At 38.1% G+C, this 18,974-nt stretch overlaps 1 protein-coding gene across 5 annotated transcripts in view; it reads right to left on the bottom strand.

Moving 5' to 3' along the window:
* The window catches only part of LIN52 (lin-52 DREAM MuvB core complex component), a 112,553-nt gene that overhangs the window by 56,035 nt on the left and 37,544 nt on the right, over positions 1-18,974 (bottom strand). For 2 of the 5 annotated variants that reach the window (XM_046647827.1, XM_046647826.1), the window contains exon 6: positions 5,480-5,564. The exons of 1 other annotated variant lie outside the window; for it this stretch is intronic. In XM_046647827.1, the coding sequence (XP_046503783.1) occupies positions 5,480-5,564 (85 nt within the window). Of the gene's footprint in view, positions 1-2,094; positions 2,157-5,479; positions 5,565-14,071; positions 14,371-18,974 lie in introns of those variants that run through there. 2 more of the 5 variants (XM_046647831.1, XM_046647828.1) reach the window with 2 other exon arrangements.

The following is an 18,974-nucleotide window of genomic DNA, read 5'->3' as shown; positions in this document are numbered from 1 at the left end:
CTATGTTTTCTTCTAGGAGTTTTATGGTTTCAGGTCTTACATTTACGTTTTAAACCACTATGAGTTTATTTTTGTGTAATTTTGTGTTATTTTGTGTAAGAGAATGGTCCAGTTTCACTCTTTTGCATGTAGCTGCCCAGTTTTCCCAACACCATTTATTGAAAAGACTGTCTTTTCCCCATTGTATATTCTTGACTCCTTTGTCGTAGATTAATTGACCATATAAGAACATGTTTATTTCTGGGTCCTCTATTCTGTTCCATTGATCTGTGTGTCTGTTTTTGTGCCAGTACTATACTGTTTTGATTGCTATAGCTTTGTAGTATAGTTTGAAATCAGGGAGTGTGACACCTCCAGCTTTGTTTTTCCCTCTCAAAATGGCTTTGGCTATTCCGGGTCAGTGAAAAATGCCACTGGCATTTTGATAGAGATTGTACTGAATCTGTAGATTGCTTTGGGCAGTATGCACATTTTAACAACATTAATTCTTCCAATCCACAAGCATGGTTTATCTTTCCATTTATTTGTGTCACCTTCAATTTCTTTCATCTTATAGTTTTATAGTTTTCAGAGTATACGTCTTTCATATCCTTGCTTAATTTATTCCTAGGAATTTCATTCTTTTTGATGCAACTGTAAGTGGAATTGTTAATTTCTCTTTCTGATCTTTTTTTATTACTATATATAAATGCAACATATTTCTGTATATTAATTTTGTATCCTACAACTTTACGAATTCATTTATTAGTTCTAATAGTTTTTTGGTAGAGTCTTTAGGATTTTCTATATATAGTATCACGTCTTCTGCAAATAGTCACAGTTTTACTACTTCCTTTCCAATTTGGATGACTTTTATTTCTTTTTCTTGCCTAATTGCTGTGGCTAGGACTTCTGATGCTATGTTGAATAAAAGTGGCAAAAGTGGGCATCCTTGTCTTGTTTCTGATCTTAGAGGAAAAGCTTTCAGCTTTTCTCAGCTTCATTGTTGACCTAAATAAAGTATAGGGGTAGTTCATACACATGGAAGGATCCTTAGTTCTTATGAGGTTAATCATGCAAACAGGGATGTCCTCTTTCACCCACCAAACACCAAAGCAAATGTAGGTGGTGATAGCCCATATTAGTATACATTCATTTCACACACTGGTGGTGAACAATAAAAACAAAATCCAGGGGCTGGCCCCATGGCCGAGTGGTTAAGTTCGTGTGCTCTGCTGCAGGCGGCCTAGTGTTTCGTTGGTTCGAATCCTGGGCACGGACATGGCACTGCTCATCAAACCACGCTGAGGCAGCGTCCCACATGCCACAACTAGAAGGACCCACAATGAAGAATATACAACTATGTACTGGGGGGCTTTGGGGAGAAAAAGGAAAAAAATAAAATCTTAAAAAAAAATCCAATGTAATCTCTAAGGACATAATTATTAATTTAAAGAAAATAATTATTAGATCTCATTTATGGCAAAAACCATTTATTCTTCAGCTAGTTAGCTGAGCCCAGCAGTCCACTCACCACCTGCATTCCACTGTGGCTGTGATGTTCCCTAGCAGTACTCTCATACATAGTAAAAGTAACACTATGGAAACTGTAGATGACTACAAATTTGGAACAAAGGATGGATGGGATACTTTTCTTGGAGTTGGCTCAGAAATACGACATGAACAGTTCCATCACATATCCAGCAGCGTGTGGGAATGTTTTAGCAAGTTTGCCAATTTTTATCAAAAACATTCATCAGTAGAGAGGAAAAAAAAACACTTTAATGAAAGTTGAAAAGGCAGTGAGAATGATACAGGAAACACAGGACTCATGACCACAATATGATTTGGGAGAAAATGTGAAGTTAAAGAGTTCATAAAAAGGAAGGATTGTAAGTTATAACAAGAAATTGTTTAACATAGATAAAACTGACTTATACTAAAAGAAAATGCCTTTGTAAATATAAATCACGAAAAAGGAAAGGTAAGCACCTATTAAACAATAGATATTTATCAAATACCAATTACAGTAAGTGCTGGGAATTCAGTAGTGAAAACCCCAGATGCCCAGATATCCTTATAGAGCTTACGGAGTTTAAGGTCAGACTGACTTACCTACTTTGTAGTAATGTGAAGACTTTATGAAAAAGTTAAGTTTGCTCTGCTAATCTGAGAACCTAAGGACATAAAAAGAATTCTTTTTCAAATCCTGATAGGCCAATAAAAAAACCTTGGATATAGGGCAGTGTTTTTTGGACTGGTTTTATAAATACTTTATGCTAGAAAAGGGAGAAATATCTAATTTCTTAAAAGCTTGAATTTCAAGTTCTCCCCATCATGGACAATGTGCAAGGCCATCCGTAAACGCTACAGTTTGCAACTCTAAATCTCAAGGTGATATTCCTTCCCCTTAATGCTTCTGACTTTTCAACTGGGGTGTAAAACACAAGCTCAAGGTATATGACTTTGCCATACTTTCACTGCATCATAAAATGCCATGGACAAAGATCTCAAACTTGGTAACAGCCAGTTTTAGAAGGGGTACATCCTTGATTACATAGGAAATATGGACTCTCTCACTGGAGATTGGGTGATCCTAAAGGGTAGATGCTTACAGGAATGCCTTATGGAAGAGGGCAGTGTATGACTTCAAGACTATTTACACAGGCAATGAACAGGAGTCTACCATTAATACTGGCAAGGCAAGAGAGTAGTAAAGGTTTGGAGGGCACACATAAAAGTGATATGGAAGAACTGAAAGAGCAAGAAGACTGAGAGAAGAGTTGACAAAGAAAGGCAAATGGGATAACACTGAAGAATTAGAAGAAATCTGAGGGGCTGTCATAAATTTAGTCAAAGTTCCAACATGGGAAACTGCTAATTGACACTATAACTAGTTATGATCAAAGAACAGAGCTTTAATAAAATAAAATAAAACAGAGCTCTAATAAAATTTGCCCTGATTTTGTACCAGGGAATAAAAACAAAACACAGCCACCATTCACAGTGTTCTTTAGAAAGAAGTTATCATTTCATGAAAGTTCCCTCTCAAAACAGTGTTTCACATTATCTCCCCCTTTATTTCCTCCTACTGCTTGCCTCTTTCGCCAAAGCTAATGTTGAAATGTGACTTTTTCTGTGGTTTACTACATTTCATGATCTCAACCACACAGTCCATGATAATCTGGCATCACTATCTTGAGTCTGAAGATTCGGACAAGTTCAAGTTAATGCTTCTACTAATAATTCAATATATTGTAGTATGACATTTATTTTAGTGGGAGAATCATTTTATGGCATAATTTACATAAAAGCCCAAAGGGATAATAATTTTTTTCAACTGTACCTTAGTGCATTTTAGAGCAAAAATGATATGCTATGGGCTATCAGAAACTTGGGAATTCACAAAGTTCCCTCATGAATGTCAAGATCTTATCTTGAAAGCAACAAGTTGATTCTCTAATTTACCACAGAAGTGCCAGATGCTCATTTTATAGGCAGATTTCATAAGCCTTACATTTAATGAGAAATTGTTAGAGCTGCATTTGGCAGGGGAAGATGATTTCTCAGATGTTCAGACTACCAGCAGAACAAACTTTTTGCTTCATTCTTCCTAGGAGAGATTGACTGAAATAATTTGACAGTTAAAAATAACTTGAACAGTTAAAAATCTTCATGGTAAATTCTTTGTTGAAAGGTCAAGCCTATCTGCTGAAACGTATTCATTCTATTTCTTTCAGAGTAAGATGGGAGAATATGGTACTCACAAGACACAAAATAGTGTACAAAATCAGAATGATGTTCTGTTATACTGAAGGTTTTAGTCACAAAGCTGTTGCAAGTTGATCACTTGTACTACAAAGAATTTTACCTATTTCAAAGCTTATCCCACTTGTGCTAACTCCAAGGAACTGATCTGTCTAAGCTCTGGACTCATTCCATTCTAAGAAACTTTGCTCCTAAATTTGCCTAATTTGCTTAATAGATTCACAATCTTTTGATGGCTTAGGGAAACCTCTAAACTAACTTGATCAGAAAGCTGAAATGTCATCAAAAGAAGTAGGCCTAGTTCCAAGGGTCAGTGAATTTTTCTTATAAACGGCCAGAGAGTAAAGTTAGGCTTTGCGGGCCACATTCATTCTCTACCTCATACTCTTCTGTTTTTGAGTTTTATTTTTACAACCCTTTAAACATGTAAAAACGATTCTTAGCTCATAGGGAATACAAAAACGGGCTGTGGGCCATAGTTTGTGAACCTTTAGTTTAGAGTGGTGCCATCCAATGGAAATGTCTTATATCTGTGCTGTTTAGTACAGTAGCCACTAGCCACATGTAACTACTGAGCATTTGCTAGTGTGACTGAGGAATTAAATTTTTAGTTTTAATTAATTAAACTTTAAACAGCCACATGTGCCTAGTGGCAACTGTTTTGAATAGCACAGGTTTAGATGATCACCAATATTCCACAAGAGCCCTAGAAATCTCTGTATACTTATGTCCACCAAGAACCTACTGAAGGCTTGGACAAGAAGTCAGTCAGGTATAAACAGTAACTGTTATTAATAATAGCCTCCAACTGTTAAGTTAATTATTGCACATCAATTCAAATGATTAACACCAAGGAGAGGAAAAACACTGTATAAGCAACCTGAAACAAAACTAGCTGGCATTTCACAATTTATTAGTATGATGACCTTACCATAATGTTTGGGAAAATCAGAACTTTGAAGTGTTGAGAGAATGAGTTTATAGGGCTTTGAGTTAAAAAACACATACAGTATTCCTATTTCTGATGGAACTGAACATTTCTACCATTCGATTTGCATAGATTCTCCTATTGAAGACAGATGCAACTAAAATTAGGTTTGTTTGTCTGAGAAGACAACTGATTTCTCCCATCACTGACCTGAAACGCTCCTGGAAAATTGCTTTGCTTCATTCATCACACTGCCACTCCCAGCAAGGCCCCTAAAGTTCATGAGGCACAAACTTGCTTTGTTAGCCAAGCTGTTACAGAAGAAACCTAAGTCCTCATTTCCACGTGCGGACAAATCATTTCCCAAGTCCATTAATGCATTCATAACTTGATTCTTGGAACTTGTGAAGTAGAAAACATTCATTCAACTTTAGAGGAAGCTTTCAGTCAATGCCTTTAACATCCATTAAAGGCTATTTGTTTTCTGCACCTATCTGGGACAGCATTCTCAAAAAACTAAGCAAAGAATTTAAATACAGCAGGGTGCATATCACTACACATATGTCCAGCTGACAGTCCATGACAAGACTCATACTATCCCCGTAAAAAAGTTTCACCTCCAGTATTTCCTATTCTAAAACAGTCCTGGATCTAAAGGAACATTCCTGAAGAAAGGAAAACCATTTCATGTAAAATCATAGGTTGACTCACAGACCACAAATCAATGAGTGCAACCAGTTGGTATAATAAGTATTCACTCATAAGGCCCAAGTCAACCATCTACTAAGAGTCTAGAGTTGGTACCTCCATACAATGAAATGCTGTGCAGCAGCTGGGAAACAAAGAGGTAGATCCATCCGTATTGCAGTGGAAAGATAGCCAAGATATACTGCGGGGCGAAAAAACAAGTTACAAAACAGTATGTATATTACGGTCTCATCTGATGTGGTAACGTATAGAAACTTGATCATGCATGGAAAATGTCTAGAGTGTTCGTGGAGAAACTGCTGGCGGCGGTTACCTCTAGCAAGTCTAGCAGATAAAGTTTTTACTTTTCACTTTACATCCTTCCATACCATTTACATTTTTTTTAATTAAGAGTTTATATTACTTGTATAAGTTTAAAATGTTCCTTTGAAAGCCTAGAGCGATCTCTGCAGTGGTTTCTCAAGAGTCTAAGACAACACAGTGCCCCTTTACTATTACAATGTCGACAATTTAAAATGAAAAAGTCAAAGCTATTCCTTTTGTACTTAAAGCCACTATAACGTTCCTAAGGCTGCTTCTGTCAATGAATTTCTCTAATGGAGACAAGAGAGAAAAATTCACACAACAGTATTATGAAACTGGGGGGGGAAAATGCACATTTCAAATAGGGCCTTGGTAGGACAAGACAATCCACAAGTGCCCATGAGCTCCAGGGCTGTAAAGATCCCAGGAGAGCCATCACATTTCAATTACCATCACTAACATTACTTATTATTTGGCCTGCTCCAGTCCCTAAGGAAGGCAGCTTGTGATGACAATACCCAGCCTCTTCTTGTAAAACAATTCATTAGGCAAAGCCGAACAGCTGGGGCAGCCACGTGCGAGTTCTTAAAGTGCTGCCCCACTGGGACCTCTGGCCCAGATTTCTCTTTTGGTGAGGAACAGCCACCACCCCTGTGACAGCTGTAGAGTCCTCCAGGGACACCTCAGGTTTAATCAGTACTTCCTGCACTGGAGAGGGCCATTTGATTTCTAACATAAACTAATGGCACTCGTGCTTTCAGCAGGTTACACCAGACATCAGATAAGAGGCTTTAGTGCATTTTTATCTTGTTCTAATGCTCCAGAGTTAATGAGGCAGCAAAAGATATTGTCATAGAGCCCCAGTATAGCTATATTATCCAATAAACAGACTCTTTCCAAGACAGGTTTAATATGGATCGAGGAGGTAAAGAGGGCTGGCTTAAGATTGATCCTATTGAGAGGATGAGAATCCAGTCACTGTAAGTAGGGCAAAATCATGCACATTCTACAGTAGACAAGGTCCTACAAGGAAAGTAAGGAGTCATCTTTACATATTAAGAGTAAAATGCTGATTTTTACCATTTCAAGCAGCATAAGTCTAAGAGATTTATTTGGCATTTTGGGCTAAGTTTTCAAAAAACGCTTCTAAATGAATCGACCTATTTTCATTTATTTTGCTGAAAAGTATTCTTAGGAGTTAGAGTTTTTTAAACAAGGCCAATACAAAAATGGCTTACTATATTAAGTACATAATATATAATTACATTAATATAATTATATTAATGTTAAATATATTATGTGATATATTGGTAAAAGATATTATAGTTTTTTTAATTTGCTATAAAGCAAATTTTATTACGCTAAACAGTACAGACAATATCACCAGAACCTACATCACAAAGGGCTTCAGAAATTCAACAATACTGATATGTCTATTATGATCAAGGCTATGGGAGACAAAATGAAAATAAAAATCAGCCCTTAGATTCACCAGTCCAGGCTAAATGCATAAAAGAAAATTTTATTTAATCTTTAGTTTTTGTATCTTAGAATCTGTTTTGGTAAATATTCAGAAGTCAGAGAACCAAGCATTTCTCTTCTCCATAACTAGAGATATTTATAGCAGGTTCTACTCAGCATCTGCTGAGTAGATAGAAATATTAATAAGCTGACCATTAAAAACAGTCAATTTTAAAAGCTGATCATTTGAGTGGCTTGCCCCCTAAAGATGAAAAAGAGTCAAGATTTTCTAACGCTCACTTCCTTTGAAAAATAGCCAAAAGAAAAAACGTCTGTCCAATCTTGAATTACATTCACACTGATTTAAGAGTACCAAACATACAATACAGTAAGGAAAACAGAATAAATCTTAACCTTTGTTTATAATTCACACAAGATAATCAACAAATTGTAAGAATGAAGTCCAATTCACAGATTAAAATCCATACACGCACCTCTAAAATCACGAATTCTGAGCTTTCTCAATGGAATTACATTCTTCTGCTTCTACCCACTGATCATTGCTTTTGCACAGGTCTCTTGTTCCCTATGGCAGAGAATGAGGGTGGCTTATCCCAATACCCATTCTCCCCTTCCTCCTTTTTAACAGAACTCCAACTTTTAGTAAGCAAAATTACAGTCCAGAATAAAAGATTACATTCTTCTGCAGCTAGGTTAGTCCAGATGACTAAGTTCTAAGTTCTGAGTGGGACTTCCAGAAAGACTGCTTAAAGGGAAAGGAGTCAGTTGTGTCTGATGCCCTTTTTGCCCTTCTCCCTTCCCATTTTCTTCTGGCCTACAACTCAGGCTTGATGGCTAGAGCTCTAGCAGTCATCTTGGGCCATGAGGTATCCTTTAGATGGAAGCCATGCACTAAGAAAGTAGAGTAGGGGGCTGGCCCAGGGTTTTGCTGGTTTGGATCCTGGGTGGGGACATGGCACTGCTCATCGAGCCATCCTGAGGTGGCATCCCACATGCCACAACTAGAAGGACCCACAACTAAAATATACAACTATGTATTGGGGGGCTTTGGGGAGAAAAAGGAAAAATAAAATCTTAAAAAAAAAAAAAAGAAAGTAGAGTGGAAAGAAAGAAGCCTTAGTCATTGATACCACTGTGAAGCTACCCTGCTACTAGCCTGGCCCTATCTACCTCTAGACTTCCTTTTCGTGGAAAAAAAAATCTACTTTGTGTAAGCCTCAATTGTTTCAGATTTCTTATTATATATAGTTGAACCTCATCCTAATAGACCTGATATCCACAACTTTTTAGCCTATAACCCTGATAGTAGTTGAAATTATTCATTTCAATGATGACTTAATAATACTTTAGCAAACAGAACTTAAGCTCTATAATGCACACCCCCGTCCGCCCTAAACTGTATCCTCCTAGTCACAGGCGCTTAAAAATCTTTAAATCATTTTGACTCTTGTGTCTCTCTTGTCTGTTACAATTTTGTATCTATTTTTCCCTCCAAAATCTTTCTCATCTATCCCCTCCGTTGTATTCACACAGTCCTATCTAGTACAAACAGTTAGTGCATTCTCAGACTGCAACAGCTTCCCAGCTAGTCTCAGATCCATCACCACATCCTTCACTTCTCTCTGGGGGTTGCTGTCAGACTTTTGAAAATGATTTCCTCAGCCTGGTCCTTCAGGCTTTCCATAAGCTAGCTTATCCTCACTTTTCCAACCACATTTTCTAATGCTCTAACTAATCCAATCCATACTCAAAAACTGCTTCCCAGTCCGCAGTGTTTTCCTTCCTCCTGTATGCAAATATCAGCCATTAAGTCTACTTCAAATTTCATCTCTTCCAAGAGGTGTGCCTGAATTTTTTACCTCACTTTTTCCTCTTTAGGAATTTGTAGAACCCATGCTCAGAGAGCGAAGCAGGGTGTGAGACGGGCATGGTATGAGAAAGGCCAGATCACGCAGAGGTATAAGGCCAAGTTAAGGTTTTTGCTTTTATCCTAAGAGCAATGGGAAGCCAGTGATGGGTTTTAAGAAGTGAATGAGGTCACGTGTCAATTTGCATTTCACACGTATTACTCTGACTGTAGAGAGGAGCAGTTATTGGAGAAAAGATCAATTCTACAGCTAATTCAGTTAGGAGAAGGGGAGAATTCCAGAAATAGATTAAAGGAGCTTGATAAAGCAGGCCTGTGTAGATGGAGAACTTGAAACTCAATATTCTAGAGGAAAATGATAGCCATTTGAGTAAATGTATGTTTACCATAGAAAACACTGGTAAATATTCATTAAAAGAGCTGATGTGCAGAATTTAGTACTAAATGTTCTCCTATAAAGAATGTATTGACATTTACAATGCCTGAACCTTGACTGGATCTTGGTTAAAAAAAAAGTTACAAGAGATTTTTAGTGAAAATTGAGGAATTTTGAATGTGGAATGATATTAGATGTTTTGCAAATACTCTTCATTTTTCTTTGATGTCATTAGAGTATTATTATGTAGGAAATTGTCCTTATTCTTACAAGATGTGTTCTGAAGTATTTAGGGGTAAAGTGCCATGTGCGAAACTTCCAAATAGTTCAAGGAGAAAAAAAAGTACACGAACACATACACACACACGTGTGTATGAAGGGAGGCTCACTGGGAACTTAAAAATCTTCATAATGTACTAGTGGAAGAAAAGAAGACACTGAAATTTCTTCTTGAGTTAGTGAAGAGGGGGTTCTTTCCTGATCTATTAGTGGCATTTATTTACTTGATAATTTGAAATAAGTTATTTTTAACCTGCAGCTCCAAGGAAGTTTGGGATCTTAAAAAGTCAAACACCACATGAGGATTTTCACCCAACAATTATCCCTTATACAAGTAGTTAACCAATAGGTACACCAGTCTTCCCTTTAGTTTCAAGCCAGGTTACTCTTGGATTCATTCTAAGCCTGATTAAGGAGAGTGAGGAAGAAACTGACTGTCCTTTTTCAATCTGGAGACATGTTACTGAATCCTTCTCCAGCACCTATGTTTATTAAACCTTTAATACAAAGTTATCAATCCCTGCTGTGGAGCCATTTCAGAGAATAGCATTTACATAAGTAGTATTCAAATAATCTTCTGTTGTGTTGCTTTTTTCTTTGTTAATACCATTATCCTCCAACACTGTGAGACTGTTGGCTAATTAAACCCTTGTTTTTACTGAAGTTGACAGGTGACAGCAACATTGTGAATTCTCAAGCATCTTATCCTCTTTGTTAAATTGTACCGCCACCTACTACTCTTTTAAACGACTTGGGAGAAGGTTCAGGGTTTGTTGCAAGGACGGTTTTGATTCTTGAGGGATCTGCCCTAATACAAACTGTACTAGAAGAAAAGTATATGTGTTGGTTTTTCTATGTATTTTAAAAGGGCTTCCCTTAACTTGAGTTTCTCTCACAATTGCTGTAAGGAAAGAAAACACTAGAAAAATCCTGAAGGATCTTTAAAGACAGGAATATCAAGAATTTCTGTTTTAAGACTCCCTTTCTCATGGCAAATGGTTGAGGACACACCACTTTAAGCAGTGAGGAAAGAACTGAGAATTAAGATACAGCAGATGTAGTTGTCATCAGAACTATAGCTGCCCCAGGGGCCAGTCCAGTGACATAGTGCTAAGTTTGCACATTCCACTTCCATGGCCCAGGGTTCGCAGGTTTGGATCCTGGGCGTGGACCCACACATTGCTCATCAAGCCATGCTGTGGCAGCGTCCCACATACAAAATAGAGGAAGACTGGCAAAGATGTTAGCTCAGGGACAATCTTCCTCACACACACAAAAAAACCCCCAAAACTATAGCTACCCCACTCTTGAGGAGGAATGAACGTTCCAAAGAAGAAATCCTGTGTTTTAATTCTAAGAAAAGGAAAATGGAAAGATGAAAAAAGACCCAAGTTCAATTGTCAACAGTGATGGAAAGGGGAAATCATCTTAAAGGCATTGTATAAAATGAAGTTAGAAAGGATTTTTCACATCTACCATATCAGTATAAGTTGCATTTTCACTCAGGAAACAAGCATTGTCCAAGTTGTATTTTCAACACAGTTATCCAACACAAAGTCATTTGACCTTAAACCAACCAACCAACTAACCAACAAACAAGGGAGGCCAAGGTCCAGTATCAATTCCTATCCCACCATTCCTAATCTCCCAGCAAGTTAATGCAAATCAAAGCAAGCACTTCAGTGCTGCTGGTAGTGAAGCCTGTTCCTTTCCCAAGAGAGGCCTGTAAAACAGGACAGTCACTGACAGCAGTACAATTACTGACACAGATACAGACTTTATGGACATGTTTATCTCTGCTGTAAATCCACACTCTCTCTCCACTCCGATTCACGAGTCATAAAGAAATTGCAGATAATGAAAAAGTTGGGGAAATTTACAGCATGTCGGAAACCTCAGACAGCCAGAAGAAATTAAAGAGCTGACTAGGGATAAATCACACAGGTACAATTAAAACTTCCTGCATACCTCCTTCATTTCCAAACTGAGGCACAATCCAATGGAGCTGATGAAAAGTTGAGGTCATGACTCCTCAGGTTGTAATCATTTCTTAACTAACTGCATGTTAAAAATTAGCCAATTCACAGGTCATGTGTAAATGCTGATTTCTTGCTGTTACTTTGATTTCCTTTGCTCTCCACTAGAAGCACCCACAGAGCAATTCTGTCTGTAAACAGGCCAAATTGCAACAAGCAATAAGTGAAAAGGTGATGTCCCCTCTCCCACTGCCATCTCTGTAGGTGCAGGACATTTTTTACCATCGCCACTGTGGACTGAGCATTAAAATGAGAAAGTGGAGCTACAATGGGTGAATGAAATTGAAGGTTTTTTCTTCCCCAATAAATAACCATTCTGAAGGTTTCATCTGATCTCTTTTCAACATTCCAAAGGAGATTTTAAGGGACTGATACGTTTGATACTAGAATAAGAATTACTTCTGGTGATACTTGTTTTTTGATAGTGGACTGAGTTAATGGTCCATACTCTGATGTAACCATCTCCATGGGAACTTAAATGTGGCATGGCTTTAGCTATACCACTGCCCTCAGCTACCCAACTTTTGTTTTTCACATTCTTCCAGTCACAAAGGCTACGGGGTGGGGCGGGGAGTGGAGAACAAAAAGGCAAAACACAACAAAACCCCAGACTTTACCAGAATATCTAAGTGCTAATTAATGTGCAACTATTGTTTCAATAAAGTAAAACAAAAAATACCAAAGATAAGAAATAATGTTTATTTTTTAAATAATAAGGCTTAATAGAGCCCCACAATTAAAGACTAGAATATTATGTTAGTTAATTGTTGGCCCCTCTATCCTATAAGCCTATAAAGTCCTCTGTGAAGGAAAAAAGGGAAGAGTCTATCAAATGCTGCACTCTTCCATTTTCCTCAACTTATTCAGATGAAACTAGCAGGTTTAAAAGACATCAACCCAAACAATTACAAGATCTCTCTGGAAAGCAGAAATGCACAACACAGAGTTTAGCAACTAACTTCTATGTAACTGAACCAAACTAAGAGTGTTAACAAAGTTATACACAAGTCAATACTAATCTCTGTGCATCTCTAGAGGGTGAAGCTTCAACCAAATTAGCTCTAATGATTTGGAAATTCTGAGCCCTGTCAAGAAATGAAGGTTAACAGGATTTTTTAGAGATATGGAGGACGCAATTGACATGGTTTCAATTTTGTTCCTATTTGACTCCTTGATGATTTGAGGTCCATTTTACACTTCAGAGAACCCAAATGTCATTTCCACTTTATATATTAAGATTTTATTCTCTATGGAATAAAAATAGTTCTAAGGAAATACTGAGAGCTTCAACCCAGGCATCACGACCATAAAAAACTTAGGTCCTACCTAGCTCATGGACCTCAATTCTATTCACCCACAAGCATAAGACATGATCTCTGATCTGCTTTTGCTTATAACAAAAAGTTCCTTAAGCTTTTAAGTGTCAGACTGGTGTCCAGTAACAAACAAGAACTATTAAATAGAGGCAGAGTTTTATTTACAAGTTTCCAAGAGGCAAATCATATTTTATCAAATGAGTTTTTGAGTAAAGCCAAGACACATATCTACTGTTTTCATTCTAGGAGGCAATGATACCACGAGATTAAGAATCTGAAGACCTGGATTCTAGTCCCAGTTTCACAGATAAGCAGGTGTGTCACTCTGGGCAAATCAATGAAGATCTCTGAACCTCAATTACCTCACCCGTTCAAAAAGGAATGGTAGAATAGTAGTGAGAGTTAAATGAGAAAACACATGCAAGAAACACAGCAGGCTCAAAAATGTTACTTGCCTTTCCCTCTTTGTGAGACATGATTCAGATTCCTGGTTCTGTCACTAATGAGCTGTGTACTCGTCACTAGGCAAGTCACCTAATATCTTTAGGCTTCTGTTTCCGCATCGGTAACATCAGAGGGTTGGGACTCAATGATCTCTAAAGATTTCCTTTCAGCTCTAACATGGTACGATTACCGATTCTGCCACTAAATTACTGTGTGACCCTGGGAAAGTCACTTCATTTCTTCAGACCTCAGTTTCCTCACCTTTAAATACTGGAAGATGAATCAATATAAAAGTAGACAAAGACTATACTAAGAAATTCATAAAAGGAGGAAAAACAAATGGCCAGTAAAAATAATTTTATTAGCAATTAAAGAAATGGATATAAAAAATACTGAAACAGGGGCCAGGCAGGTGGCGCAGCGGTTAAGTGCGCACGTTGGCACCCGGGATTCGCCAGTTCGGATCCCCGGTGCGGACATGGCACCGCTTGGTAAGCCACACTGTGGTAGGCGTCCCACATATAAAGTAGAGGAAAGTGGGCATGGATGTTAGCTCAGGGCTAATCGTCCTCAAAAAATAAATAAATAAAAATAAAAAATAAAAAAAATTTAAACAACAAAAAAAGATTTAAAAAATACTGAAATATAATTTTTCATCTACAAAATGGACAAGTATTAAAAAGTTTAACAATATGCAGGGTTGGCTAAGATGTAGGAATACATGTACTTTCATTTACTGTTCTTAAAAATATAATTTGGACAAGTCTTCGTGGAGGTCACTTTGGCAGTATGTGTAAACAATTTTACATGTGCAATTCACTTTGATGTAGAGCAGAAGAGGCTCATCACAGCATGACTTACTTCACTGAAACACTGGAAACAACCTAAATGTCCATTAAGAGAGAATTAAGGAAACACATCATTAATAATCACACAACGGTATTCTGCACGGTCATAAAACTGATGATTTTGCTATGCTTGCATGGGTATTGAAAGATGTTCACAACGCACTAAGTCAAAAAAGCAGGTTGTAGAACAGGAATGGCATGATGCCACGTACATAAAATTTATGTGTATGTGCATATATATGTGTATGCATGTATGCACGTGTGCATAATACCTCTTAGAAAGAAATGTTTGGAGGATTTGGAGGAGTGTTCATCAAAATGTTAAAAATGACCACTACTTTGAGATCCTGTAATTTTGGGTGATTTTTGCTTTCTTTATATTTTCTGCAATGAATATGTATTGTTTTACAATGGCAAAAAAATAAAGCTCATATTTAACTTTTAAAAATATATATTACAAAAAAGATTCTATGACTCTTTAACAATTCTTTTCAGTTAGATAAGCAATATCTCTTGTTCTCATCTTTCACAGAAAACATGTGGACAGCTGCATCAGTAGTGCTACACTGTACTCCTTTACTTAGACCTGTGCTAAGCACTTTACACACACCATTTCTAATCTCTACAATGCTATAAGAGCATTTTTATTCTAAAGAAAACAGCAGGGCTTTTACATTTTAGAATCTGTTTTCTCCCACATTAGATGTTATTTTGAAAGGAGGGAGAAAGAGATCCTTAAGACCAGAAAACTCTCCTTACTTTTAAAAAAGTCACTTCGTAAATAGAAATTTTATTCTCAGTTATATTTCAAATCTCAACTAGAAGCACTCCTGCACTTAGGAATTCTAAGCTGACACTAGGAATATACTCAAGATTGCTGAAACCCAGGAAAAGCACAAATGTGGTATTTAACAAAGCACACTGGACAATGCGGGATGGGATTCAGGCTGGTTATTTGTTGCAGGATGGCCTGGACAAGCAAACAAGAAACCAGAGTACTTGAGAATAAAAAACTTAGGGGCCGGCCTAGTGGCACAGCGTTTGAGTTTGCAAACTCTACTTCAGCTGCCAGGGGTTTGCCAGTTCGGATCCCAGGTGCAGACCTAAGCACTGCTTATCAAGCCATGCTGTGGCAGGCGTCCCACATATAAAGTAGACGAAGATGCACACAGATGTGAGCTCAGAGCCAGTCTTCCTCAGCAAAAAGAGGAGGATTGGCAGCAGATGTTAGCTTAGGACGAATCTTCCTTAAAAAAAAAAAGAGAAGAAAAAAAGAAAGAACAAAAAACTTAACTTCTAAATCATGTTGATACTTTTAGTTGCCATTCTACATTAAAAGCACATTTAATTACTTTTTCATTTCCTGATATACATTCATGTAATTTAAATTGGAGAGATACAGAAAAGGAAATAGTCTGTGATCCAACATACAGTGATCCCCCCTTATCTGAAGTTTCGCTGTCTGTGGTTTTAGTTACCCACAGTTAATCATGGTCCAAAAATATTACATGGAAAATTCTAGAAATAAACAATTCATAAGTTTTAAATCGTGTGCCATTCTGAGTAACATGATGAAGTCTCGCAGTGTCCTATTCCATCCCACCTGGGAAGTGAAACATCCCTTTGTCCAATGTATCTATGCTATATACGTTACCCACCCCCTACCTCCATTTAGTCACTTAGTAGCCATCTTGGTTATCAGATTGACTGTTGTGGTATCGTAGTGCTTGTGTTCAAATAACCCATTTTACTTAATAATGGCCCCAAAGCACAAGAGTAGTGATGCTGGCAATTTATTACAGTATATTATTATAATTGGTCTATTTTATGACTAGTTATTATTGTTAAGCCCTTACTGTGCCTAATTTATAAGTTAAACTTTATCGTAGTATGTACAGTACAGTCACATGACACTTAACGACGGGGATACCTTCTGAGAAATGCATCCTAAGCAATTTCCTCATTTCGTGAACGTTATAGAGTGTACTTACACAAACCTAGATGGTATAGCCTGCCACACACCTAGGCTATATGGTGCTAATCTTATGGGACCACCGTCCTGTATGCAGTAGGTCATTGACCAAAACATGGTTCTCCCACGCATCACTGTACAGGGTTCAGTACTATCTGCAGTTTCAGGCATCCACTGGGCATCTTGGAACGTATCCCTGTGGATAATGGGGGAACTACTATATACGCACTCTCTCATATTCCCACCAATTCACAAACTTGTTTATCTTCATCTATTCTCCCGTTCTTCTTTTTATGATAGAGTAGCTCTCTTTCTTCTAATCTAAGGCCAATGCACCTGTGCTCTAAACCCTAACCCTTCAAGCCCTCTCAGAAATGTTACTTATACTTTATCCCTTTTCATGCTGTGTCTTCCATCTTTGCCACCAGAATTTAAACATACATAAGTCTATTGTCCTAAGGCAAATAATAAACTTTGACTCCACTTCTCCCTCTACCTACCACCCTCCCTCGCTCTTAACAGCCAAACTCTGAAAGCATTATCTACATTTCCCACCTTCCACTCATTCCTCACTCCATTTCAAACTGCCTCTACCACCCCATTAAAACTACCTCACTCATCCACACATTCAACTGCCTACACAATGTCTCCAACTAACATTCAAAGCCAAAGCCCACGTCAAAAACCAAACTCATAATCTCTTCTTTCAAATTTGTTCCTCCTCCATTGTTCTTTAAAAAAGCTTTAATGAGGTATAATTCATCTATGATTGAACTGCACATATTTGAAGTGTACAGTTGGGTAAGTTTTGACAAATGTATTCACCACTACTGAGGCAAAACCCTTCTGAGTCTTGTGAATTATGGGATTTTTCCAGTCTGGCTGGTGGGAGTAGGCATATTAATGGCCCTGTGGTGTCGGTCACTGTTTCCTCTAATGCTTTTGAATGGTTCTTTCTTTAGCCTTAAGTAGTTTCCTCACATGAATGCGCTGATCAGCTGAATACTAGGAGGATCCTCTGCAGATCTGCAGGCTTCTCTCTCTGTCCAGCCCTCTCCTCTCTGGTACTCTGTCCTGTGAACTCAAGCTGCCTTGGTCTCACCAGACTGAGCTGTTTCTTCAACTCAGGGAGTCTGCTGGTCTCCACCTGGGTTCCCCCTCCCTGAACTGCAGTCTAGAAACTCTCAAAGCAGTAAGCTGGGACAATCACAGGGCTCACCTCACTTACTTCCTATCTCTCAGGGATCAGTGTCCTTTGTTGCCTGATATCCAGTGTTCTAGAAACCACTGCCTCATATATTTTGTCATTTAAAAAAACTGTTTTAGGTGAGAAGATGAATCTGCTCCCTGATATTCCAGCTCAGCCCAAAATAGAAGTCCTTCCACTGTTCTTTGTATGCCACCAGCCTACATGCTCATGGGAGAAATCTAGGAGACATCCTTGACACTTCCCTCTCCTCTCTCATTTCCCACAGCCAGTCGATATCCTAAATCACTCTCAAAGTCAATGACATCTCTCCCTGTCACTACCAGGACCCTAGTTCTAGGCACCACAGTCTTGGCTATTGCAATGACCTCCTATTTGGTCTCCCTAGTTCTTCTCTTACCCGTCTCCAAACCATTCTCTACAGAAAGTGGCCAGAAAGTGAATATTGCTTGCTTAAGCCCTTCAATGACTTTCCAGGGCTCTTAGGATAATGTCCAAAATCCTTAATACAACCAACAAGTCTTACAGGATCCAGTCTTTTTCTATCTCAGCAGTCACTGTCTGAGTTCGTCATTATTAGCCTTCTTTCAGTTCTTTGAAGGCATTATGCGCCTTCCCACTACCAGACTTTGCTCATCCCTCTAGAAAGCTCATCTCCCTTCCCTTCACTCAGTTAATTCCTATCATTCTTCACACTTAAATATCTTTTTTTCAGAACTATCCCTGCCCTCTTAACCCCTGACTCACATTGTACTTAAAATAATTTATCAGCAAATAATTATTTAATACCCTATCTACTAGAATGTTAGCTCTATGACAGCAGGAACCATCTCTGTCTTATTTACTGCCAAGTCCTTGGTACCTAGCACAGTACCCTGAAGGTATACAATAAATATTTGCTGTATGAATGTGAGATAATAGAAAATATATATATTGGCCTCTGTCCAAGTTCCTGGTACAGAGTTCCTAAAACCCTTGTAATTTCCTAAGTGATAAGAGCTCTAGGAACATCTTTTCTCCCAATATTTATTGACCGTGGTTCCTGACACAGAGCTCCTAAATCCCTTGGAATTTCCTGGGTGATGGCAGTGTCTTTTACACTATTAAAGTGACTCCTGGTGAGCTCCTGGATACAAGCTATTCACCAGAAAGCCCAAGCCATGATTAGAAGCTTGAAATTTTCAGTCCCACCCCCAATTCTCCAGAGATGGGAGAGGGGTTGGAAATGGAGTTAATAATCAATCATGCCTATGTGATGAAGCCTCATAAACATCCCAAAAGTATGGGGCTCAGGGAGCTTCCAGGGTGCTGAATACGTGGAGAGGCTGAGGGAGTGGTGCGCCCCTTCCCACATACCTTGCCCTACACATCTCTTCCATCTGGATGTTCATCTGTATCCTCTATCATATCCTTTTATAATAAACGGGCAAACAGTAAGTAAACTTTTTTCCCCTGCAAGTT

The sequence above is a fragment of the Equus quagga genome, chromosome 20 (assembly GCF_021613505.1).
Source record: "Equus quagga isolate Etosha38 chromosome 20, UCLA_HA_Equagga_1.0, whole genome shotgun sequence".
Taxonomy (NCBI): Eukaryota; Metazoa; Chordata; class Mammalia; order Perissodactyla; family Equidae; genus Equus; species Equus quagga.
This window is presented reverse-complemented; position numbering and strand designations above follow the sequence as displayed.